This window comes from Scyliorhinus canicula, chromosome 15 (genome assembly GCF_902713615.1).
Source record: "Scyliorhinus canicula chromosome 15, sScyCan1.1, whole genome shotgun sequence".
Taxonomy (NCBI): Eukaryota; Metazoa; Chordata; class Chondrichthyes; order Carcharhiniformes; family Scyliorhinidae; genus Scyliorhinus; species Scyliorhinus canicula.
Genome location: NC_052160.1, coordinates 72,942,986 through 72,968,110, shown reverse-complemented (window position 1 = coordinate 72,968,110; position 25,125 = coordinate 72,942,986). Strand labels below are relative to the sequence as shown.

Genomic DNA, 25,125 nt, shown 5'->3' with positions numbered 1-25,125 from the left:
ATGTGAGATAACGTCAAGAGAATACTGTGAGTTCATGAAAGGTTATTTCCATGAAGAAGCAACACTCTGTTCCCAGGTCTGAATAAATACCTTTCTTCTTGATGATGATTTCCTGCTTGTGATTGTATAAATAGCTGTTCACTGTGAAGGAAATTAGTGAAAAATAACGGTGTATTATTAAACGGTGCCAATTTCATTTTGAGGGATGCTGATGCAACTTATTTAAAAATAAATTTCGAGTACCCAATTCATTTTTTCCAATTAAGGGCAATTTAGTGTGGCAATTCCACCTACCCTGCACATCTTTGGGTTGTGGGAAAGAAACCCATGCAAACATGGGGAGAATGTGCAAATTCCGCATGGACAGTGACCGAGAGTCAGGATCGAACCTGGGACCTTGGCACCATGAGGCAGCAATGCTAACCACTGTGCCACCGTGCTGCCCTGGATGCTGATGCAACTTAATATTAATCAAATGGTGCATGGTGACACAATGGTTAGCACTGCTGCCTCACAGCGCCAGAGGTCTGGGTTCAATTCCGGCCTCAGGTGACTGTGTGGAGTTTGTACGTTCTCCCCGTGTCTGCGTGAGTTTCCTCCGGGTGCTCCGATTTCCTACCACTGTCCAAAGATATGCAGGTTAGATGGATTGGCCATGATAAATGGCCCCTAAGTGTCCAACGGTTGGATGGGGGTTATAGGGATGATGAGATGGAGGATTGGGCATAGATAGGGTGGTCTTTCGAAAGCCTGGTGCAGTCTCGATAGGCCGAATGACCTCCTTCTGCATTGCAGGGATTCTAAACTGAACTGGTCACTTCTATTCATGGCAAATTCTCTTTCTGCTTGAAGGCGTAAATTGACATATTTTCACACTCCATGTTCATCGTCCCATGTAGTTAAGAAAAAAAGATTTTACCAAAAGTAACTGCACCCTGCAGTGTGTTGTAAACATTTTTCTACTCATTGAACTTTTAGATTATTGTCCAAAAAAAAATCTTGTGGGGTGTGAAGCTCATTAAATCAGACTGGCGACTGGTTTTGAGGTTCAGTCACATGAAGACTCATGGCAGACTCTTTCAACCTTTAGATGTTATCCTCGAATTGAAGGACAATGAAGGTGATGATGGCATTACTTCAATATTCTTTTCCTGTGGTATCTGCCATAAAGGCCAAGGTGTTTTGGGGAGAGGTTAATTAATCCCTGAGACAATGTTCACTGTGCTATAGAAGAGAAAAAAGGATTCTATCTAATGTGCACGCTGCTGCTCCATAGGATGAGGTATTCCTGTTCTGCTGAAAGTCGATGGCTTTTGGTTGGCCTGCCAGATTCCCACCCACTGGATCCCGCCACATCAGGGCCAGAAAATCCCAGCCATAGCCCTTGCTGGTAGAAACTCCACGATTATTGTTATGATGTGCACTGCAGATGGGGATCAGGCCAATTTAATTGGAGACACTCTATTACAATAACACTCTCTGTTAAATTAGCAGAGTGCCTGTAGAGTTCATAGAATCTACAGTGCAGAAGGAGGCCATTCAGCCCATCAAGTCTGCACCGGCCCGTACAAAGAGCAACCTACCAAAGCCCACGTATCTACCCTATCCCCGTAACCCAGTAACCTCCACTTAACATGTTATAGACACTAAGGGCAATTTAGCATGGCCAACCCACGTAACCTGCACATCTTTGGACTGTGGGAGGAAACCGGAGCACCCGGAGAAAACCCACGCAGACACACGGAGAACCTGCAGACTTCACACAGTTAGTGACCCAGCCGGGAATCGAACCCGAGACCCTGGAGCTGTGAATCAACTGTGCTAACCACTATGCTACCGTGCTGCCCTCCGTTAACTGCTTTATTTAGTCCACTCTGGAAGTTGAAAACATAGAACGAGGATAGTAATACCTTTGGACAAGTGCTGTTTTCTTTAGCTGGGATTCACAGTTGCTAAATGTATAACATTCATCGCACAATAATTCCACACTTCAAAAGTTGCTTTGCACTGAAACTGTTAACTTGAACAATGGAAAATGTCAGAATTCTTTATTGTAGCAATGTTGTTGGAGTTAGCCCTCTTCTAGGATGCAAAGTGTGTGGCAGCATCATCTCCGCTTCTCCATAATAAGGCAGCATACTCCTTGTTTTACTGATGTGCAGAGTGACAGTAGTGAGCACACTACAGATCTCAGCTTAAAAAAAATATCCCATTTGAAATATCAACAGCATATTCTGTCTTTGGAGCCAATCACATCTCCCGCAGCACTTGCAAAAGCAGTGATGCAGAGTGGTCATGGCAACATTGAGTGGTCTGTGCCGACACTAATTTCACCAAATGGATATAAACCCTTTGAATTATTTCAATCCAATATCTGGGCCTTATTAGTCATGTGGTTTTTCAGGGATGGGTGTTGTAATCTCGGCTCAGGATATTGACTCACTGAAGCTAATGGAAAGGCCTCAGCTTTTATACTGTATTACAAAGTCAGTTCCTCTCGTGCATATGGAGCATGAGTCTGAATCCAGCCCAAACTGATCAAAAATCTAATAAAAACTGAAAATGCTGAAAATATTCAGCAAGTTGGGCAGAATCTGGGAAGAGATTTTTTTTAAAAGTTGACATTTTAGGCTGATGGCCTTTCATCAGAACTGGGAAAAATTAGAGATGCAATAGGATTTGAGCAATTTCCACCCTTCTCTCCGTTTACATGATCCACCCCAACTCTTCCATTCCCCTCGACTTCTCTGTCTCCATTTCTGGTGATGGCTATCAACAAGTGTTCATTGGGTAGCACGGTAGCATAGTGGTTAGCATAGTTGCTTCATAGCTCCAGGTTCCCAAGTTCGATTCCCGGCTGGGTCACTGTGCGGAGTCTGCACGTTCTCCGCGTGTCTGCATGGGTTTCCTCCGGGTGCACCGGTTTCCTCCCGGAAAGATATGTGGGTTAGGTGGATTGACCATGCTAAATTGCCCTTAGTGTCCAAAAAATGTTGAGAGGGGGTTACTGGGTTACGGAGGTAGAGTAGATACGTGGGTTTTGGTAGGGTGCTCTTTGTACGGGTCGGTGCAGACTCAATGGGCCGAATGGCCTCCTTCTGCACTGTATGAGTCCATGATTACAAACTCACTCACTTCTGCAGTTACCTCGAATAGATTTTCTCTAATGGTAGCATGGTGGTTAGCATCAATGCTTCACAGCTCCAGTGGTCCCAGGTTCGATTCCCGGCTGGGTCACTGTCTGTGTGGAGTCTGCACGTCCTCCCCGTGTGTGCGTGGGTTTCCTCCGGGTGCTCCGGTTTCCTCCCACAGTCCAAAGATGTGCGGGTTAGGTGGATTGGCCATGCTAAATTGCCCGTAGTGTAAGGTTAATGGGGGGATTGTTGGGTTACGGGTATACGGGTTACGTGGGTTTAAGTAGGGTGATCATTGCTCGGCACAACATCGAGGGCCGAAGGGCCTGTTCTGTGCTGTACTGTTCTATGTTCTATGTTCTATACCTGGAAGGAGTCCATTCCATTCTCCCAGTCCCTCCGTCCCTGTTGCATTCCCTTCTGATGAGGCAACTTTCCACATCAGTGCTTCTGAATTGTCTCCATTTATTCTCAACTGAGGATTGATCCCCCTTATTGTTGTTGCCAGGGCTCTCCGTGTGTCTACCACATTTCACACGCACCTATTCTCGCCCCCTTCCCCTCCTTCCCAGAACCATAACAAGGTTTCTCTTCACCCTAGCTTCCCACCCCAGCAGTCTCTGTGTTCAATAGACTGATGCCTGGGATGGCAGGATTGGCACAGGAGGGGGGGATTTGATCGGCCGGACCTATATTCGCTGAAGTTTGGAAGAATGGAATTAGAGGGAATCTCCTTGGAATGTATCAAATTCTGGTACGGCTGGACAGACTGGATGTAGGCATGATGTTTCCTCTGTCTGGGGTGTTTAGAAAAAGGGATCACAGTCTCAAAATATGAGGGGTGGGCCATTTAGAACTGAGATGAGGAGGACATTCTTCAGAGGGTGGGGAATCTGTGGAATTCTCTACCACAGAAGGCTCTGAAGACCAAGTCACTGAATATATTTAAGAAGCAAATAGATTTCTCAACTCGAAAGGCATGAAAGGATATGGGGAGAGCACAGGGGTATGGCGTTGCTATGGAGTATCAGTAATGATACTTCGGCCCTCGATGTCGCGCCGACCCGTGAAACTATCTGACCTACACTATTCCATTTTCATCCATATGTCTATCTAGTGACCACTTAAATGCCCTTAAATTTGGCGAGTCTATTATTGCAGGCAGGGCGTTCCACACCCCTACTACTCTCTGAGTAAAGAAACTGCCTCTGACAAGGATATAGAATCCCTACAGTGCAGATGGAGACCATTTGGTTCATTGAGTCTGCGCTGACCCCTCTGAAAGAGCACCCCGTCCAGGCCCGCTCCCCCCCCCCCCCCCCCCCCCCCCCGACCCTATCACTGTAACCCCACCCAATCAGCACATCTCTGGGCAATTGAATAGAAGAACAGGTTCAAAGGGCTGAATGAGCTACGCCTGCTCCTATTTTCAAGATGATTTTCCATCAATTCCTTTTTTCGTTAAAGTACGCAATTCATTTTTTTCCCAATTAAGGCGCAATTTAGCATGGCCAATCTACCTACCCTGCACATCTTTGGGTTTGTGGGGGTGAGACAAACGCAGGCACGGGGAGAATGTGCAAACTCCACACAGACAGTGACACAGTGTTGGGGTTGACCCAGGTACTCGGCGCTATGAGGAAGCAGTGCTAACCACTACGCCACCGTGTTTTTTTCCATCAACTCCGTCACCACCAAACACATCTTTCCCTCCCCTCCCCTTTCAGCAGTGCGAAGGGATTGTTCCTTTCATTACCCTAGTTCATCCCAGGATCATCCCCAACACCCTGCCCTTTTTCCACGGTACCTTTCCATACAAAAGCAGATGTAGCACCTGCCCTTTTACCTTCTCTTACATCACCGTCCAACGCCCCAAGCACTGTTTCCAGGTGAACAGTGATTTGCTTGTACTTCTTTCAATTTGGTGCACTGTATTTGCTGGCCCTCTATACTCTGAGCGACCAAATGAAGATTGAGTGACCATTTTTCAGAGCTTCTCATGACCTGTTTAATTCTCTATCTTGTTCTCACGCTGACATATCTGTCCTTGGCCTCTTGCAATGTTCCAGTAAAACTTTACAGCCTTCCGGGCTCAACATTAAGTTCAACAATTTCAGACCTTATTCTCTGTCCTCCATTTTGATTCCTTTTCTTTACATTGTTTGTTTTTACTTATGTTTCCTTTCAGAGAGCTAAATACCTGCTTTAGGCACATCTTTTGTTTCTTTGGTTCTTGCCTTGCCCCGTCACCATTCCTGTTGGCCCTGGAAGACCTTCTGTCATTCAATCTCTCCTGACCCAACCCTTGCTCAAATGCCAATAAAAAGGGCAGCACGGTAGCACAAGTGGATAGCACTGGGGCTTCACAGTGCCAGGGTCCCGGGTTCGATTCCCCGCTGGGTCACTGTCTGTGCGGAGTCTGCACGTTCTCCCCATGTTTGCGTGGGTTTCCTCCAGGTGCTCCGGTTTCCTCCCACAGTCCAAAGACGTGCAGGTTGGGCGGATTGGCCATGATAACTTGCCCTTAGTGACCAAAAAGGTGAGGAGGGGTTATTGGGTTACGGGGATAGGGTGGAAGTGAGGGCTGAAGTGGGTCGGTGCAGACTTGATGGGCCGAATGGCCTCCTGCTGCATGTTCTGTATGTTCTATGTAACCCTAATTGCCTTTGAGAAGATGCACCCCAAAGGCCAACCTACATTCCATCTGTAGTGAAGGGCAGCAAGTAGCAACTTGAGAAAAATATTTTTTTTTAAATCCTAACTCTTGTTTCTCCTTCCGAAGATGCAGCCAGGCCTTGTGTTTTTATTTCAGATTTCCAGCATGCACTGTATTCTGCTTTTTAAAAATCAGAATCCCTTGCCAGTGTTCATGGCCTCTTGTAAATTTCAGACTTTGCTATAAATATTCGGCCTGGCTGAGGTGCTGTTCAGCCCTGAGTGTCTTCCATTCGGGGGTGAACCTGTACCTCCCAAGATCTATGCTGGCTATCTTGTCTTTCTCATACATCCTCATGTGCACTTCAGTTAATCTTTCCACAGACAGAATGAAAATCCTTGAGGTAAAATTAAATCTAAATCTTTAAGCTACTTTATTTTATAAACAAGTCAATGTGTAGATGTAATTGAATCTCATTTCAATTAACTTCCCATGACTCATTTTTTAAAGGAACAACAATATTATAAACAATAAATAAGATTAAACTGTACAATATTAATGACCCCTACCTGCCGTTTCCTGGCTTTGAGCTTAAAAGAATCTTTGCTGAACTTACTTTTCAAATTTATTTAAAATGATCTAAAGTTTTTTTTTTTCCTTTTCATTGTCCTGACCACTGCATATGGTTGGAATTCCCTCTGTTCCCTGAATGGTGGTAGATAATTAAATAATTAACAGGAGGAGGTGACTCCAGGAAAATCCTTGTCCTCCATAATGGCCATAGCCCAATTTGAGTGCATGAAATAAGGCCTTTGTGAGCACCTTCAGCCAGAAGTGCATCCTCCTCCACCTCCTCTGATGTCCCCATGTTTTTTTTTATAAATTTAGATTACCCAATTATTTTTTCCAATTAAGGGGCAATTTAGCGTGGCCAATCCACCTACTCTGCACATTTTTGGGTTGTGGGGGTGAAACCCACGCAGACACGGGGAGAATGTGCAAACTCCACACGGACAGTGACCCAGAGCTGGGATCGAACCTGGGACCTCAGCGCCGTGAGGCGGTTGTGCTAACCACTAGGCCACCGTGCTGCCCTTGATGTCCCCATGTTAACAACTCAATTCACTCCTCATGTCATCCAAAAATTGATTGAGTGCATGGAATACAGCAAAGATTGACAATGATGAAAATGTCCCAGCTGTAATCCTCTAGCATTAGCTGCACCCTTAGCTAAGCAGTCCCAGGACCGCTGCAACACTGGCGTTTATCCAATGTGGAAAATTTTCTTTCCACCAAAAATAGGACAAATCCAATCGGCCAATCAGTGTACTCCATGATCACCTGCAAAGTGATGAATGCTATCAAGTGGCATTAACTCATCAATGACCTGATCACCAGCACTCTGTTTGGGCTGTGTAAGGGCCTATCAACCCAAACCTCATTACATCTGTGGGCCAGAGCTGACATCCAACAGTGACATGTGGGTGAATGGCCTTGACAGCAAGGCCGTATTTGACATTAAATGGCAGTGCCATTGCCATATTTGCCAACCATTAGCATCTCGGTGGTCATCATTCACCAAAATATTAACTAGAAATTCCACACGTCATCCATACTATAGCACGTCAGACACTGGGAATTCTGTGGCAAGTGACTCGCATCCCGACTCTGAAAATCTTTCCATCATCTATGAGTCAAAAGTGTAATGCAGTACTCCTCACTTGCTTGGATGAGTGCAGCTCCAGCAGTACTCTAGAAGCTCAATACCATCCAGGATAAAGCAACCCATTCAACACCTTAAACATTCCCTTCCTCCACCAATGCCTGCGGCCGCAGAGTACTCTTTGCAGGTTAGATTGCAGAAAGTCACCAAGGCTTCTTAAAATTAACCCCTCAACTTCCATCACTGGGAAGGACAAGGACAGCAGGTGCTTGTGAACACAATCACCACGGCATTTCCTGCAGTACGACCCCTGGGCTAGTGCACGGTTAATTCCAGTCCCACTTGACCAGGTGGGACACAATTGAAATTAACTTTTATTTTAAGAATACCCAAAGTCTCTGGTCTTCGGCTGTTCAATAACTACAGTCACCAGGTTTGTAAATTCAAACACCTTTAACTTTTATTAATAACAATAACTATAATTAAATAAGCAACAAATAAAACTGCTTAACTATTATCTAATTTCTAACCTCCCCCTGCCTTACCTTGCCCTGCCCTCTACACACACAAGTCAGACAAACACAGAAGGGAAAGAGGGGTGTAAAGTAAAATACTAAAAGTAAAAGGATAAAAGTCTCTGCTTCAGATGGCTGTCTTCCTGTTAGATCTTTCTTCAGTCTCCAGTTGGATGTCTTTCCTTTCAGTTTGTAATGGTTTTCACTGTAGATTCATCAGAGTCTCGAGCCTTCTCAGCAGAAACAGCAGGCAGGTAACATTTGGGAGAAAGAGAGAGAGAGAGAGAGAGAGAGCAGCACATAACATGTCCTCTCAGAATCCATGAGCTTTCTGCCTGGGCTCTCTGAAAATACCCCACCTGGCAGAACCCTGCCAGGCAGAATGTGGCCCTTGGTCAATCCATTTGCCACCAGCCAACCAATCAAACCAAATCCCTCGGGTGCCATAAAGTCTGGGTTCTTTAATTCAAAATCTAAATCTTCATCGCACCGTGTACTATCTTGCAACTTTGAGTTACTAACTTCCCGTGCTCTACTTTTTAAAAAAAATATTTTTTTATTCTCCTTTTTCACATTTTCTCCCAAATTTACACTCAACAATAATCAGTAACGAATGCAATGTCAATCCCCATATCAATAACAATGATCCCATCCTCCCACCAAACCCCCAAACATTAGCCCACATGTTAACACAAATAAATGACAAAAAGGAATCACCCATAGTCACCATTGTCACATACAGTCCCCCTCACCCCAGCCCACCCCCTCCCCAATGTTCGATGTAATCCAATTCTCGAAAGTGCATAATGAATAACGCCCATGAATTGTAGAACCTCTCCATCCTTCCTCTCAGTTCAAATTTGACCTTCTCAATAGGAAATAAGGGGATCAACAGGAAAAGTCCTTTACAGTTGATAGGAATAATTAAGAGTCACCTTTGAGCAACCACTTACTTGTCCTTTGGGCTCTGTTACCTGTCCCATGTGCTCCTGTCGAGTGTATCCCAGGTGGTTACAGCTTGGGAGATGGGTGACTGCTGTCCTTAAATTGATGAAGCTTGATATATCATGGGTAGTTGGCCTTGATCAGTTCTGTGCCTTGAAGACTTGGCTGCAGATTGTAGAGCCTCATTGTGTGTTGGCCAGGCTGCCCCAGCAGGCTGCAGTCAAAACTGTCGAGCAAACATTTTATTATGTGTGTATGTGAAACAGACATTTGGTCAATAGAATGATAACCATTTTCTGTGCAAAAGCTCTAGGCAAATTGGAGCTGGCCATGTCTATGCTCTCAACCCTTTTGCACAAGCTTCTTGGCAAGCTGTCCCATGCATCTAGAATTTCCTGCTGTCTGCCACCTTTTGGTAGGTTGGACCTTGAAGTTAGCAACTCCACAGCAGAGCTAGTATGTGATCTTGCTGTTTGGTGAGCTAACACGTATGGGGGTCTATCCGGTTGCCTAGCTTCTGCATGAAAACCCAGCAACTCAGCACATGAAAGCCACTCCTCCAGTCTCTGCTCTGAATTACACATGTTGCCAGTCTCCAGAGGTCATTAGGGTCAGATCGAATGGCACCGCATTGTCAGGAGAGCTGCCCTCTTTTCACTAAACTGGTAGCGGTGTGGCCACCATTTTTCTATTAGAAAGAAAACAGCGAGACAAGTGTACGTTTTTAGTGTGAAGAGTGAGGAGTTTCAGACGAAAGCATCTCTGATTTTTCATAGTGTTTACAGGATGAGATAGAAGGGGGCAAAGAGGATACGACGTGAGGAAACTCTGGATGACATCTCCTCCAGTGACCTTTTCTCATCCTTGAATGTTCTTATAATTGAGATATTTTGAAATGACACATGACCATGCAAAAAATGCTGTTCCGGAGTTTAGAATATGCTGTTTGTTTCCAGGTACACTGCATGGATGATGTGTGCGGACTGCTGCCATTCCTCAACCCTGAAATTCCTGATCAGTTTTATAGACTCTGGCTTTCATTGTTTTTACACGCAGGGTAAGTATTTTCATTAGCATGAAGCTGAGGCCCAAACTGCAATTTAATAAACCAAGTGCACTGCAATAATAAGTGCAAGGGTTATTTGGAATCATATTTGCTGAGGGTGGTCCAGTGGTAAGCACTGCTGCCTCACGGCACTGAGGACCCGAGTTCTATCCCGACCCTGGGTCACTGTCCGTGTAGAGTTTGCACATTCTCCCCGTGTCTGCGTGGGCCTCACCCCACAACCCAAAAAGATGTGCAGGGTAGATGAATTGGCCATACTAAATTGGCCCTTAATTGGGGAAAAAAGAATTGGGTACTCCAAATTTTAGGGGGGGAAAAGAATAATATTTGCTGTCATGTTGCTGTCTAAAATTTTAATCAACTGGGCTTGTGAATGGGGACTTTTGCCTCTAAACAATGCAAAAAATCAATAGAAACCACTCCTCCCAGTAATATCCTAGACCAGTGTGACATTGGGAGTCCCAGGCATAACCCCTCCAATTTACAATTCAATCCTTGCATTCAGATTTTTGTGTGTACACCAAAGCAGAAAGGCCATTTTCTTACCAATGTCAGCCTTATTGCCTACCCTGATGAGAACTAACACTCCTCAACTTGAATTCCTACACAGAAGCAAAATGGAGCATGTTCCAATGTTTTTCTTTAGTTTGTACAAACATAACAAGAACTTATAGCACCTTATAGCATATAGCACCGTTACGGGAATGAAACATCCAAAGGTGCTTGGAGTAAAAGAAAAAACAAGGGTTGAAAGTGAGGACACAATAACTAATGCTATACAGGCAAAATAATCTTTTGTCCTGAGTTTTTACCCAAAGAGACAACGTAGTTGATCTGGACGGGGTGTTGTCGAGAGAGGTTGTGACATTGTTTGCATTGCTACCCGCACAGTTGCTCAACAGCTGTGCAAACCCAAGGCAAATAAACCTCAGGGGCTGGATAAAAATGGATTGTTAATCAGTGTCATCATTAGACCCTTACCCTGTTGTTGCTGACAGTTGAAATAATCCTAGGGTGCCAAGTTACAGGACCTTTCCACAAACTATGTTGTAATTCTCCCATGCATAAACTTTCAGTTTATTAATTCCTGCTGCTCATCACCAGCTTCACCTGCACGTGTCTGAACACTTGCACAGATAAAATCAGCTTTGTGCAGCTTATTGCAGTATAAACCTCTTTGTTAATTGGAGGGGCAATGTTTAATCCAGCAATACTCCAATGCAGTTGCATCAGAATGTATAGTACTCAAGTTTTCCAATATCTGATTGGAATATTTGAGTTCAACAAAAATAATGTAATTACCTTTGAATCTAGTTTTCCTTCTGAACAAAAAAAAAGCTCCGTATTTCCTATTTGGAACCATTTCAATGATTAAATAATGTTATAATTACAGAGCAGTGTCAATTTAATACCATGGAATGCTTTTCTAAGTTCCATGTGCACAGTTCAGATGGAAACATTTTCACAATACTCAGAAATAGTAGTTCGGACTAAGTGTTAGATTAATAGCGAGTGAGGGGCAGCACGGTGGTGCAGTGGCTAGCACAGCTGCCTCAGTTCGATCCTGGCCCCGGCTCACTGTCCATTTGGAGTTTGAACATTCTCCTCTGTCTGCACGGGTCTCAACTCCACAACCCAAAAGATGGGCAGGATAGGTGGATTGGCCATGCTAAAATTGCTCTTTAATTGGAAAATTTTAATTATTATATTTTGTCTATATTTTATATGAATTGACACTAGACTTACTGTGGCATTTATTAAACTAATCAAGGAAGCCCTTGGTCTAAATTCTCATCATCCTAAACTACAGAAATTTTTAATGCTCTAATTTTTCTTACAGCTAAATAACCATGGGTTAAGTATTTATCACCATAACCCATGACCACAAATAATTTCTCCACGCAAATTTTTACCAAGCTTTGACACTTGACTATTTGTGCTAAGTTTTTAAATTACACAATGTCTGCTGCAAACGCAATATGTCCATGCAAGATAGTCACCGATACCCGTCTATACGTGAAATAAAATGACGTGTACGCATCAGTTTGCACAGTGAACCGCCAATCCACTTTTGATTTCTAAGTTGGTTATTCTAATAGGCTGTTAAGTTGTGGATTCCTAGGATCCCACTCATCACGTGGTCGGAAGGTTGCGCAGAATCTTTAGCATTTTATTGACATTTGGAGAAAATTTTATGGTCTCTTACGAGGAGACAATCCAGAATTATTACCCCACATCAAGGCTTCAACTCTAATGGTTTCTGTCATCTTGCAGTTTACAAGCACTGTGAACATATATTGCTAAATATTCAGTGATCTTAAAGATTCCATCAACACAACAAAGAAAACAGTGTTGAAATGTGTATTGAGCTCATTAATTCTAATGGTTTAGCAAAGGGACAAGAACATCTACGCATTCTTCACACTCTCAAATCTCTTCAGTTTAAGAAGGATCAATGAATTAATATATTGCAGAGCTAAATGTGATTTTTTAAAGAACTGACAGCCACTTTATTTTGATGCGTGGCACATAGGCCTTGCAAGTAAATAAGCTGATTTATTGTTGCCCATTGCCGCCTATAGGATGGCGGCCGTTAACTAGGACCGGCCATCAGCAAACGACTGTACATGCACGGAGTTGACAGCAAACTCAGCCTTGAGACTGACTTTGAATTTAACATTGTTTTTAAAATACTAGTGGATCTCATGTGACAGTGCCATCTCATGGTGAAGATGTGAAGCTGCAGGCCTTGACTGTGTGTCAAGGGTTATTATGGCCATATTAGCAAACTATAGAGCAGATTTAGTCTATTATGGATGAATTCTGTAGAACCATGAGTGACCCTCGCGATATCAATAGATGTTATACAAGGAAACATTTGGATTTCCTCTCCAACAGAATCAAAACAAATAAATTACTATACTGGGTATAGCAAGGATGGTATCCAGCTTGGATCTAAAAAATTACAGTGTCATATGAGAAGGTGCCTGTAAGAAACAGCCTGTATAATGCCTTAAGAGTATCAGTGCTCCAAAGTTGCCCAAAATGTTTGAACATTTATTTAGACTTCTCCAGGTAATGAGAAAACAGCTTCTGTAGAAAACAATCAGAGAAACTTATTTCATTTGTAAAATTCCTTATTACCATCCTAATGTTATTTCTTTATATTCTTTCTGGGATTCAGGTGTTATTGGCTAGGCCAGTACTAATTACATAGAATTTACAGTGCAGAAGGAGGTCATTCGGCCCATCGAGTCTGCACCGGCTCCTGGAAAGAGCACCCTACCCAAGGTTAACACCTCCACCCTATCCCCATAACCCAGTAACCTCACCCAACACTAAGGAAACTTTTGGACACTAAGGGCAATTTAGCATGGCCAATCCACCTAACCTGCACATCTTTGGACTGTGGGAGGAAACCGGAGCACCCGGAGGAAACCCATGCACACACGGGGAGGATGTGCAGTCTCCGCACAGACAGTGACCCAAGCCGGAATTGAACCTGGGACCCTGGAGCTGTGAAGCGATTGTGCTATCCACAATGCTACCGTGCTGCCCCTCACAATCTCCCAATTGTCCATCTCCAATTACCCTTGAGAAGGTGGTGGTGAGTTGCCTTCTTGAACCGCTGCAGTCCACATGATGTAGGAACACCCACAGTGTTGTTAGGGAGGGAGTTCCAGGATTTTGACCCAGTGGCAGTGAAGTCACGGTGATAAACTTCAAAGTCAGGATGGTGAGTGGCTTGGAGGAGAACTTGCAGCTGATGTTCTTGTGCATCTGCTGCCCTTGTTCTTCTAGGGACAGAAGTCCCTGGTTGGAATAATGTATAGGTCCCCTAATAGTAGTTCCACAGTAGGACACAGTATAAACCAGGAAATATACGGGCTCATAAGAATGATATGACAATAATGGGTGATTTTAAGGTGCATATGGACTGAATTAGTCAATTTGACAAAGGTAGCCTCAAGGAATAGTTTATAGTGTGTTAGAGATTGTTTCTTGGAATAATATGTTGTCAAACCATCCAGGGAGCAGGTTTTTTGGATTTAATATTCTGTAGTGAGGTGGGATTAATTAATGATCTTGTAGTAAAGGAGCCTCGGGGGAAAAGTAATCATTGAATGCTTAAATTTCAAATTAAGTTTGAGGGCAATAAACCCGAGATCCACACTAGTATTGTTCTGGTATTAAACTCAGGTAATTACATAGGCATCAGGACAAATTTAGCCCCAGTGGACTGGGCAGAGAGACTAAAAGGTAGTACAGTTGATGAACAGTGGCAGCCATTTCAGGAGATATTCAGTTCCTCTCAACTAAATTATATTCCAGAGTGGGCAGCACGGTAGCATGGTGGTTAGCATAAATGCTTCACAGCTCCAGGGTCCCAGGTTCGATTCCCGGCTGGGTCACTGTCTGTGCGGAGTCTGCACGTCCTCCCCGTGTGTGCGTGGGTTTCCTCCGGGTGCTCCGGTTTCCTCCCACAGTCCAAAGATGTGCAGGTTAGGTGGATTGGCCATGCTAAATTGCCCGTAGTGTCCTAAAAAGTAAGGTTAAGGGGGGGGGTTGTTGGGTTACGGGTATAGGGTGGATACGTGGGTTTGAGTAGGGTGATCATTGCTCGGCACAACATCGAGGGCCGAAGGGCCTGTTCTGTGCTGTACTGTTCTATGTTCTAGAGGAAGAAAGGTTGTAAGAGGGGGAAAATGCACCCATGGCTGACGCAAGGAAGTTAAAGATAACATAAAGGCAAAAAATAAGGTATATCATATTGCAAAGGTTAGTGACAGGCAGGCGGATTGGGAAACATTTAAAGGCCAACAAAGTGTTACTTTAAAAAAAGTAATAAAAAGAGCAAACGTAAATTATGAAAGAAATCTTAACGCAAAATATAAAAACCGATAGCAAGGGATTCTACAAGTATATAAAAAGGAAGGAGTTGCTAAAGTTAATGTTGGTCCCTTAGAGTACAAGACTAGAGAACACAGAAATGACAGAGACACTCAATTTATATTTTACCAGAGAGTTCATGGTGGAGGACACTAGAACTATCCCAATAGCAACAGGTAATGCAGAAGTTGTCGAAAAGAAATTTGACTAATTTGCTACAGCTCTTCGAAGGTGAAACTAGAAAAGTGTATCCATGGGGGGGGGGGGGGGTCCTGTAGATGTAGGGAGCGATCTACCGGCTACGCTGCACCTGAAAAGCAGCCTGCCATGGCGCATCGTGGCCAGTAAAAGACAGGAGACCCCCATCCTGGGATCTACCCACTTCACCATGCCTCACGAGATCTGACATAATCTTGTGAGACGCCATAATGTGAAGCCCACCCATTTATGAGCAGGATCAATTTTAGGAAAATCTGCATATTAGAGCAAGGCAGCTAGTCGACTTTAATATGCAGTTCTATAAGGTAACCAAGGCATTGGGATCTACGTCTTCGCCTTGGAGACCTCTGACAAGTCGTTTCCACAAACACGAACCAGACGGAATGGCACTCGTCGGGGTCTCCCAGGGGATTGGATGCCCCCAGGTGCATTCTGTTTGGGCAGGGTAGTACCCTGGCACAGCTGGTGCCACCTGAGTGCCAGCCTGGCACTGCCAAGGTGCCCAGGTGGAACTGCCAGGGTGCCAGGTTGGCACTGCCAAGGTCCCAAGCTAGCATTTTCTAGCCGGGTGCGATTGGGCTGTGGTGCCCTTCACAGGTGTTGGGAGGGGTGCAAGGGGGACTGGGGCCCTTGCATAGTGCATTGGGGCTTGTGCTGGGGGTCTTTTCCGGAGCTTCGAAGCTTGGGAAAGCAGCCTATGATCATCTGGGACTATGGCGACTTATTTTACAGTGCCAGTCTCCTCCCTCTCAATTTTCATTCTTTGCCTTTACTACCTCAGCCTCTAATGATATTTTGTCAGATTCCGCTTCCTTTGTAAACTCTGATACAGAAAACTCATGAAAGATTGCCCTGTGTCTTGAGGCATATATCACACTCAGTTCCAATAGGACTCATCTACCTCTTGCTTACTTACATGCTGGTAGAAGGCTGGTAGAAATGCAAAATAAGTGAAGCAATACTCCACCTGATGTTCCCTTCAATTCACCTCACCGGGTTAGAAAATTCTGTGAGCTGTATAGCAGACGGCAAATCCACTATGCCCTTTGTATGACTCCATCAAGTTAAGGGTTCACTTAGTCTTTTTCAAGCTCTTTTCCCCTCTGTCCCTCTCTCCCTCTCGCTCTGTCTCATACATGCCTGCATTTTAATTTTCACATTTTGTAACAGTAAACCAAATACAAGTGACCAAGTGATATATGAAATTCAAATGGTGCATGTTCAGCCCATGCCAGGAGAGTGCCAGAGGCCAAATTGGTTAGCGCATCCTGGCATGAAATCCCATCACAGTCGGGGGTCCGTTTTGCCAGAACAATAGAACCCGAATGAGCACTCCTCAAAGCGATCATTGGAGTCTATACGTATCTGTGGAGCCAGGAGGAGTATGAGCATTTATGCCAAAGAGAGCAAGAGACTCCATCACCTCCAAGTCCCATATCATTCTGACTTGCATTGCTTTACTTCTATCATTACTGGATCAGAGTCCTGAAATCCTCACACCACTGTCAAGCACCATCGTTACAAAGTTTGCTGTAGGATGAACTTAGTAAGTCCACTATTACTTTTGAAAGATCACCAGGCAAGATCACCAAAAAGAAATGCAGTTTTCCTAGTCTCAACCAAAACCCAAGAAAAATATCATGGGTATCATTTGTGAACAGGCAGTGAGTACCAGAGGCATGATCTTGTGACAACTTGTATTTGTATAGTGCCTTTAATATAAGATAACACCAGTAATAAATTATATTGTTTCATATTCCATTCTATTGTGTGTTCTTCCCAAAGGCAGGATCTTGGCTGATTGTCAGCTGATGCTTTATCCTGAGCTGGTTCCTTGACAGGTTTTGTTTTGCCATTGTGCCAGTGGTTTGCCATTGCCTTCCACTCTCAAGGGTAGGCCAGGAGGCGGGTCCCAGGCCTATCTCAGCTGGAGCAGGAATTGAACCTGCTCTGTTAAAATTTTATTCTGGACTGAGTGCTTCTGAGCTAACCGTTTAAATTAAATGTAACAAAATGATCTTTGACAAAGAGTCATCCAGACTCGAAATTTTAGCTCCCTTTTCTCTCCACAGATACTGTCAGACCTACTGATATTGTTTCAGATTCCAGCATCTGCAATCATTTGAAATGAAAATCGCTTATTGTCACGAGTAGGCTTCAAATGAAGTTACTGTGAAAAGCCCCTAGTCGCCTGTTCGGGGACACTGTTACGGGAATCGAACCGTGCTGCTGGCTTGCTTTGGTCTGCTTTCAAAGCCAGCGATTAGCCCTGTGAGCTAAACAGCCCCTTTTGCTTTTATAACAAATTAATTGTTTGGTTTTTGGGGACAAGATTAAATCCTCCCAAAATATTAAGTTTTATTTTGTGATCAGATCTTTTATATTTTTGTTATATATTATTTTCCCACAGGATCCTCCACTGTATTGTGTCCATCTGCTTCCAAATGACAATCCTAAGGGACCTTGAAAAACTAGCAGGATGGCTTCGGATTTCTATCATTTACATCCTTAGTGGAATCACTGGAAACCTAGCCAGTGCCATATTCTTGCCGTATCGAGCTGAGGTAGGTAACTGGTCAGATATACACCACAATGTGAAATGCAGATTATCATACTGGCTGAAATGGATTTGGTGCAAATTCAGTTGCTAACTATCAAACAGCACTAAGCAGCTGCAGGACTTGAACAACATTTAAGCACACAAAGCTTCATAAAATACTTTTTGCACAAATATAATTTTCGACTTTATTTTTAGCAAAGGAAAGTCACTTCTTTTTCGAATCCATTACCGCCAAGTTCACATGAATTTTTTAAATTAGAGTACCCAAATCAGTTTTTTTCCAATTAAGGGACAGTTTAGCGTGGCCAACTACCCTGCACATCTTTTTAGGTTGTGGGGGTGAGATCCATGCAGACACTGGGAGAATGTGCAAACTCCTCATGGACAGCAACCTGGGGCCGGGATCGAACCCGCGTCCTTGGCATCGTTTGGCAGCAGTGCTAACAGTGGTGGCACGGTGGTTGGCACTGTTGCTTCACAGCGCCAGGGTCCCGGGTTCGATTTCCACTTGGACCACTGTCTGTGCGGAGTCTGCACATTCTCCTTGTGTCTGTGTGGGTTTCCTCCAGGTGCCGGGTTTCCTCCCACAAGTCCCAAAAGATGTGCTGTTGGGTGAATTGGACATTCTGAATTCTCCCTCCATGTATCCGAACAGGCGTCGGAGTGTGGCGAGTAGGGGATTTTCATAGTAACTTCATTGCAGTGTTAATGTAAGCCTACTTGTGAAAGTAATAAAGATTATTATTATTATAACCACTGCGCCACCGTGCTGCTCATGCTCAACACAGTTACAGAAAAAATAGATTCACTTCCTTCTCCTATGAAGGAAGACTAAATTGCGAACATCAGAAAGGAAAGGCGCAGCCATTCTTGGTATTCCTAAACACAGCTATGTCACGTTGCAATCAGCAATTTCATTGATTTTTGAATCTCTTTATACTTTTTTTTAGCACTGTAGCTTATCAAACCACTTCAAAATAAAATCTGCATCTAGAAAGAGTTTGATACCAATATTCTGTAGTTGCTGAATTATGTTTAATTCTAATTGGTATTTTCTATTGAATGTGAAAGAGGATCAAAAATGTAATTTTGTACACCGCTTTCCTACAAGTTTTAGAATTGTGCTGCTCTTTGAATAACAGAACGGTCTAATTTGTTGCTGTTTTCGTGAGCAGGAGCTAATTGCAGGGGGCGAATGAAATAAACATCACCAATGCACTACATTTTTAAACAAGTGCAGGCAATTTTCTGTACCCTGCAATCTTACAAATGCCACCTTCTAATTGAGTCCATTAAAATGTTTTTGTAGTGACTGGTAGATTGTGCTCCTTTTGCATAAGTCCATTTAATTTGCATCAAAGGTTTTTGAATGTTAAATAGAAATGGATCTGAAAGGGTTTGGCCACTTTATGAAGTCATCTCACTTGAGTCACTCATGGTTTTACAGACTGTGTCGTACATTAGTCAAATAACATGAAACAAAAGATTTTTTTCGCCAGCAAATGTCCATGTCGTTCACAGTCATCTCTAGTAATGATAGGGTTGCCTCATGTTTCTCTTAAATATGCAACAGCCTAATGAGCCATTATTTCTTTGACATTTATGATTTGGACTGCCACTTTCTAAACTGGTAAACGAACAGCTTCTTGAGGACTGGATGGCACAGTAGATTAAGGGCTTATTTCTGAAAGATGAGCCACTCTAGCCGACGTTAATAGGATAGGAATCTCTTTCCCCTGCTCATTGTAAGGATAAAATAACTTTTTGGACAATCTAATCTAATGGGGGCGCCACAGTGGCGCAGTGGTTAGCACTGCTGTCTCAAGGCACTAAGGACCCGGCTTCGATCCCAGCCCTGGGTGACTGTCCGTGTGGAGTTTACATATTCTCCGTGTCTGCGTGGGTTTCACACCCACAACCCAAAGATGTGCAGGGTAGGTGGATTGGCCATGCTAAATTGCCCCTTAATTGGAAAAAAATAATTGGGTACTCTTTTTTAAAAAAAAAAAAAAATTTAAGTTCAACAAAATAAAAAAATTAATTGCTAATGGACTCAAGTTTGTACTCTCTAATTTCAAATTTGTTCAGGAATGCAGACGTACAGAGTAAAGATTCCAACTAGTTCTTTAGGAAATGTTGTTTGTCATTTTGGTTTCAAGGCTAGCACTGCTGACTCACAGAAATAGGGACCCGGGTTTGATTCTGTCCTTGGGTAAACTGTGTGGAGTTTGAATGTAATAATAATAATCTTTATTGTCACAAGTAAGCTTACACTGCAATGAAGTTACTGTGAAAAGCTCCTAGTCACCACATTTCAGCGCCTGTTAAGGTACACAGAGGGAGAATTCAGAATTTCTGAATTACCGAACAGCATGCCTGTCGGGACTTGCAGGAGAAAACCGGAGCACCCGGAGGAAACCCACGCAGACACAGGGAGAACATGCAGTCTCCGCACAGACAGTGACCCAAGCCGGGAATTGATCCTGGGACCCTGGAGCTGTGATGCAACAGTGCCAACCACTGTGTTACCGTGCCACCTGTTTTCCCCCTCCTTGTCTGCGTGGCTTTCCTTGTGGTGCCCTGGTTTCTTCCCACAGACCAAAGATGTGCAGGTTTAGGTGGATTGGCCATGATAAATTGCCCCTCGGTGTCTAAAGATGTGCAGGTTAGGTGGAGTAATGAGGACGAGGTGGGGGAGTAGGCCTAGGTAGGATGCTCAGAGGGTCGGTGCAGACCTGGTGGGCCGGAAAGCCTCTTTCTGTACTGTAGGGATTCTAAGGTTTTTTTTTTTAAATTATGAATTTGGAGTACCCAATTATTTTTTTCTCCAATTAAGAGGCAATTTAGCATGGCCAATCCACCTAACCTGGACACCTTTGGGTTGTGGGAGTAGAACCCACGCAGACATGGGAGAATGTACAAACTCCAGACGGACAGTGACCCAGGGCCAGGATTCGAACCCGGGTCCTCAGCGCCGAAGTCCCAGTGCTAACCACTGCACCACATGCCGCACCCCTAAGGTTCTTTTAATGATAATTTTCCTGTCCTGAACCTGAAGTGCCAGGGATTAATACATAGCAAGCCTACCAATCACTGCCACTGCATTGCACCAAGCTGGGATCAAATTAACGGCAAACATAGGTGGCAGAATGTTAGCTATTTGGAATAAAGTTAGTCTGCATGCTGAAAGAGTCATGGCCACCTTGGAGAGGGATGCTCCAAAAGACCAAAAATGGTTGAGAAGTTCCCTTGACTTGATCCAGCATGTGAGTTCATAAGTTCAGAAAATATAGAAGCAGAATTCAGCCATTTGGCCCATTGAGTCTTCTCCGCCATTCGATCATGGCTTATCTCATCCTGGCCTTAACTCCACTGTCCTCCCCATTACCAACTAAAAATCGGTCTAACTCCTCCTTAAATTTACTCACTCTCCCAGTATCCAACACACTTTGGGGAAGGGAATCCCACAGATTCACAACCCTTTGGGAGAAGTAGCTTCTCCTCAACTCTGTTTAAATTTTCTACCTCTTATCCTAAGACTATGACCTCTCGATCTGAATTGCCCCACAATAGGAAGCATCCGCTCCACGTCGACTACGGGTTGTTTCATACCACATGTCAGAACACAGCAAACACACAAGAGCTCATGAGAACAGATGTTGCATACCATTGGTAAGAGTCACGTGAGAAGAGTTTCAACAAACTCAAAAGAAATAGTATAGGCAAGTTTGTCATACTACAACTCAAAACCTGTCACTCTGCCAGTAGATGCATCTACAAAAGGACTGGGGCAGCCCTAGTTCAAGAGGGGGAACCAATAGTATTCACATCCAAAAGCACCTTTACAGTCGTGTATGGATGTACGAAATTCTATCCGTATCTCCGTGGAAGAAAGTTCATAGCGGAGAGTGATCATTTACCGCTTGGACAGATATTCATTTACAAGGAATATCTGTGCAGAGCTCCAGCAAAGGAAGGGAAATGGTGCTAGCAGATGCTCTATCTCGGTTGCCACCAAGGGAGAAGACAAGATAAAAGTTTGAGATATAAAGATCCATTTCCTAGTGAATGTAATGCCACCAAAATTGAGTCAAATTCGAGATGAGACCAGCAAAGCTGAGAGGTATCAGATTCTCTCTCACCATGTGACCCATTGATGGCCCAATGAGATACAGCAAACACAGCCAACAATACGTCTGGTCTGTCAGAGGTGACATCTCACTAGAAGATATTGTTCTGTTAGCCGGATGCAGAATAATCACATTCAAAACAATGCAGGACAAACCTCGCCAGGTGATACATGAAGGCGACCATAGGAATGGAGTGTAACCTGGCAATGCCACCTTCGCAGTGTCGGGTTGCCCATGCCGGGACAGGTCCTGCTGAACATTTCGAAGGGAGTGAGCCCAGATGAAGTAAAAGATCTCTTCCTCCCCCTTCTCCTCTCCCCCCCCCCCCCCCCCCCTCCCCCCCGCCTCCCAAGTGGACAAAATGATTCCTTTATCCACTTAATCAGAGTTACAGAATGTGCAACCCGCGTTCTTGGCCGTGCACTCTTTATTTAAAAGGGGTATATATTAGTGCTAGAATAAATGCTGGAAACACCCAGCAGCTTCTGCAAAGAGGGAAATGGAGTGAATATTTCAAGTTCGCATGACTCTTCATTCGTCCTTTACTGCCTTTATTCCGATGTTTCTTCTGTGCTCATTAAGGTGAGAGATGTTGGGGAGGCGCAGTGGTTAGCACTGCTGCCTCGCAGCCCCGAGGACCCGGGTTCAATCCCAGTCCCGAATCACTGTCCATGTGGAGTTTGCACATATTTCCTGTTTCTGCGTGCAGCTCAGTCCCACAACCCAAAGGTTAGGTGGATTGGCCACTTAATTAAGGGGGAAAAAAGGAGTTGGGAGGGGGGGGAGGACAAAATGTCAATCTTGGGGGTGGAATATTCTCCCCATCCAGTGTCCGTATCAAATGGTCAGGTGTAGCACGATGAGATTGAACACGTAGTTCACTCCACTTGCTTAGCAATACACCTCATCCTCAAAATCAACACAGCAGGTTAGTCAGCATCAAAAAGACATTTGACAGTTAAGTGGCCTTCATCAGAAGACTGTGGGGCAAAACAGGTTCTCAACAAAAACCCAGGACACTTATTCTGATGCGGCAAACTGCTAAAATTGCTACTGGAGTTGACAATTGAAGACCAGTATTGAAGTAGATTGTAAACTATTTGCTGTCCACTAAGACCAGCTATGTTGTACTAATTCGTCTTCATCACACCATTCTTAATATGCAAAAATGCTGTGTTTAACCTAATGTGACTTAATCACTTGTGTTTACTCATTTAAATTAATTAATTGTAACTTGTTTCACCATTGAAATTGTTCAGTAGCAGTGCAGGGTATGCTTCATTCAATTTAAGTTGATTTACCTCACAATTTTTGCCTCAATTTGGAAGATATTCATCAGTGGAAACTAAACTGTACAAAGACAGCTAAGTAAAAATAGAATTGTATCCAAAATGGTGGCGTGGCATTGAGGACAGACTGTGTTGCTGATTTGGAAGGATTCCAATTCTCTTCTATGGTGAATTAATTATGTTTTGTTTCCGTGTCTTCAAGGTTGGGCCTGCAGGATCTCAGTTTGGCATCCTTGCCTGTCTTTTTGTGGAGCTCTTCCAGAGTTGGCAGATTCTCGCCAGGCCTTGGAGGGCTTTTGTCAAACTGGTTGCTCTTGTCTTCTTCCTATTTGCCTTTGGCCTGCTCCCATGGATTGACAATTTTGCCCATATTTCCGGCTTCATCAGTGGATTTTTCCTATCGTTCGCATTCCTCCCATACATCAGCTTCGGGAGATTTGACTTGTACCGCAAGAGATGCCAAATCATGATCTTCCTTGTCACCTTTGTCGGACTTTTTGCGGGGCTGGTGGTTTTGTTCTACGTGTACCCAATAACTTGTGAATGGTGTGAATATATGACTTGTATTCCATTCACAGATAAATTCTGTGAAAAGTACGACCTCAATGCACATCTACACTAAATGGACTGCTCAGAACTGAGAAACATCAAGCAAAGTTACAGATTTGGTTGTTAGCAGTATTTACATCATGGGGACACTGAGAAGAATTTACTCTACCAAAATGTTGATATTCAAGTAATCATTCAGATCCTTGTCTGATGCTGTCTTTTTTTAATTCAAAAGTAACATTTAGCACTTGATGCTCCGTGTACATCTCTGGACTGTGGGCACCATCTCTAAATTTGACCGATGTGCCTTCCCCATTATTTTTGAACCAACGTTTTGTGCTGCCAATTTTGTATTACACTAGTTTTAGCACTAAATCAAAACTTGTATTGTTTACTACTGCTAAAGTGGTTACGAATTTCAGGTAGTGTTTTAGCTACCGTTTGACTGGACTGCGGGTTTGCAGGATACATGACAGAAGCCGTACTTTGTTTCGAGTTTAAATTTTTGATGTTGTCATCCTTTCCCCTTCAGATTTTTTTTGAAACCGTGTAATCACAACTGATCAGGTCCCAGGGGTAGAAGATTGCCTTTAAACTCACTTTTATAATTGATAATATTTCAGGAAAATCTAAGTCTCGTCACCCCACGTGCACTCTTGTCAGTCACCTGTCTTAGGATTTTTTTTTAAACTACCATATTGTACCACTGGGTTCAGGTAGGTATATATGGGCAGGAAATTTCAAATCTAGGTGGATCAGGATCCAAATAACACTTGTGCCCAGTATCAGAATAACAGAACTAAAAGTTAAGGTTGTACCCGAAGCTGGAAGACTGTTTATTATTTTCCGATTCATTGCATGATGTATTTTGAGGGAATACATTTTCTTCAAACCACAAACTGCATCTGTGACTGAAGTTGGCAATTTATAAACACTAACATTGTTTCTGACAACAATAAAGGTTCATTGGCTATATTATTTGGTGGGTTATTGTTACACGCCATAATTGAAAACTGAAGCAGAGATGTGTGACTTTTGTTGTGCAAACTTTCTCACTCAATCAGTAAGTTTACATTCTGCATAGCTTGGCGTGAGGAAATTTACTGAAGACAAGTACATTCGCTTAAATGTACAACCTAGGGAACAAAGGCCATGCATTGCAAGTTTCCATTATGCCAAGAACGTGTTCTAATGCAGATACGAGGTGGCAAGAGTTCCATTCCGACATCAGCCTGGCTTTCTCTCCCTTAGCAAGCATTGCGTGCATCCAACAAATATTATGTACTGTCCAACACTTGCAGCATTCCCTTTTTTAAAAAATACATCTTTTAACTGTATATACTATAATTCTATAAATTTGAATGCGCTGTTAATATATTATTATTAAAGATTTATTATAATTCCTGTAGATAAAGTGTTAAGAAACCTCAGCTCCTCATGCAAGGGTCTTCACAGAGTCCCTCATCTCCAAAGATGTATTGAACAGTGTCAGTCGATTAAGCCAACAGG

At 43.5% G+C, this 25,125-nt stretch overlaps 1 protein-coding gene across 7 annotated transcripts in view; it reads left to right on the top strand.

Annotated features, from left to right (window-relative positions):
- Nucleotides 1–24,634, top strand: part of rhbdf1a (rhomboid 5 homolog 1a (Drosophila)) — a 497,373-nt gene extending 472,739 nt beyond the window's left edge. For all 7 annotated transcript variants that reach the window (XM_038819453.1, XM_038819449.1, XM_038819450.1 and 4 more), the window contains 4 exons: nucleotides 1–76; nucleotides 9,870–9,970; nucleotides 17,499–17,652; nucleotides 23,270–24,634. In XM_038819453.1, the coding sequence (XP_038675381.1) occupies nucleotides 1–76; nucleotides 9,870–9,970; nucleotides 17,499–17,652; nucleotides 23,270–23,689 (751 nt within the window). In that variant the 3' untranslated portion in view covers nucleotides 23,690–24,634. The remainder of the gene's footprint in view (nucleotides 77–9,869; nucleotides 9,971–17,498; nucleotides 17,653–23,269) is intronic.
- Nucleotides 24,635–25,125: the final 491 nt, after the last annotated feature.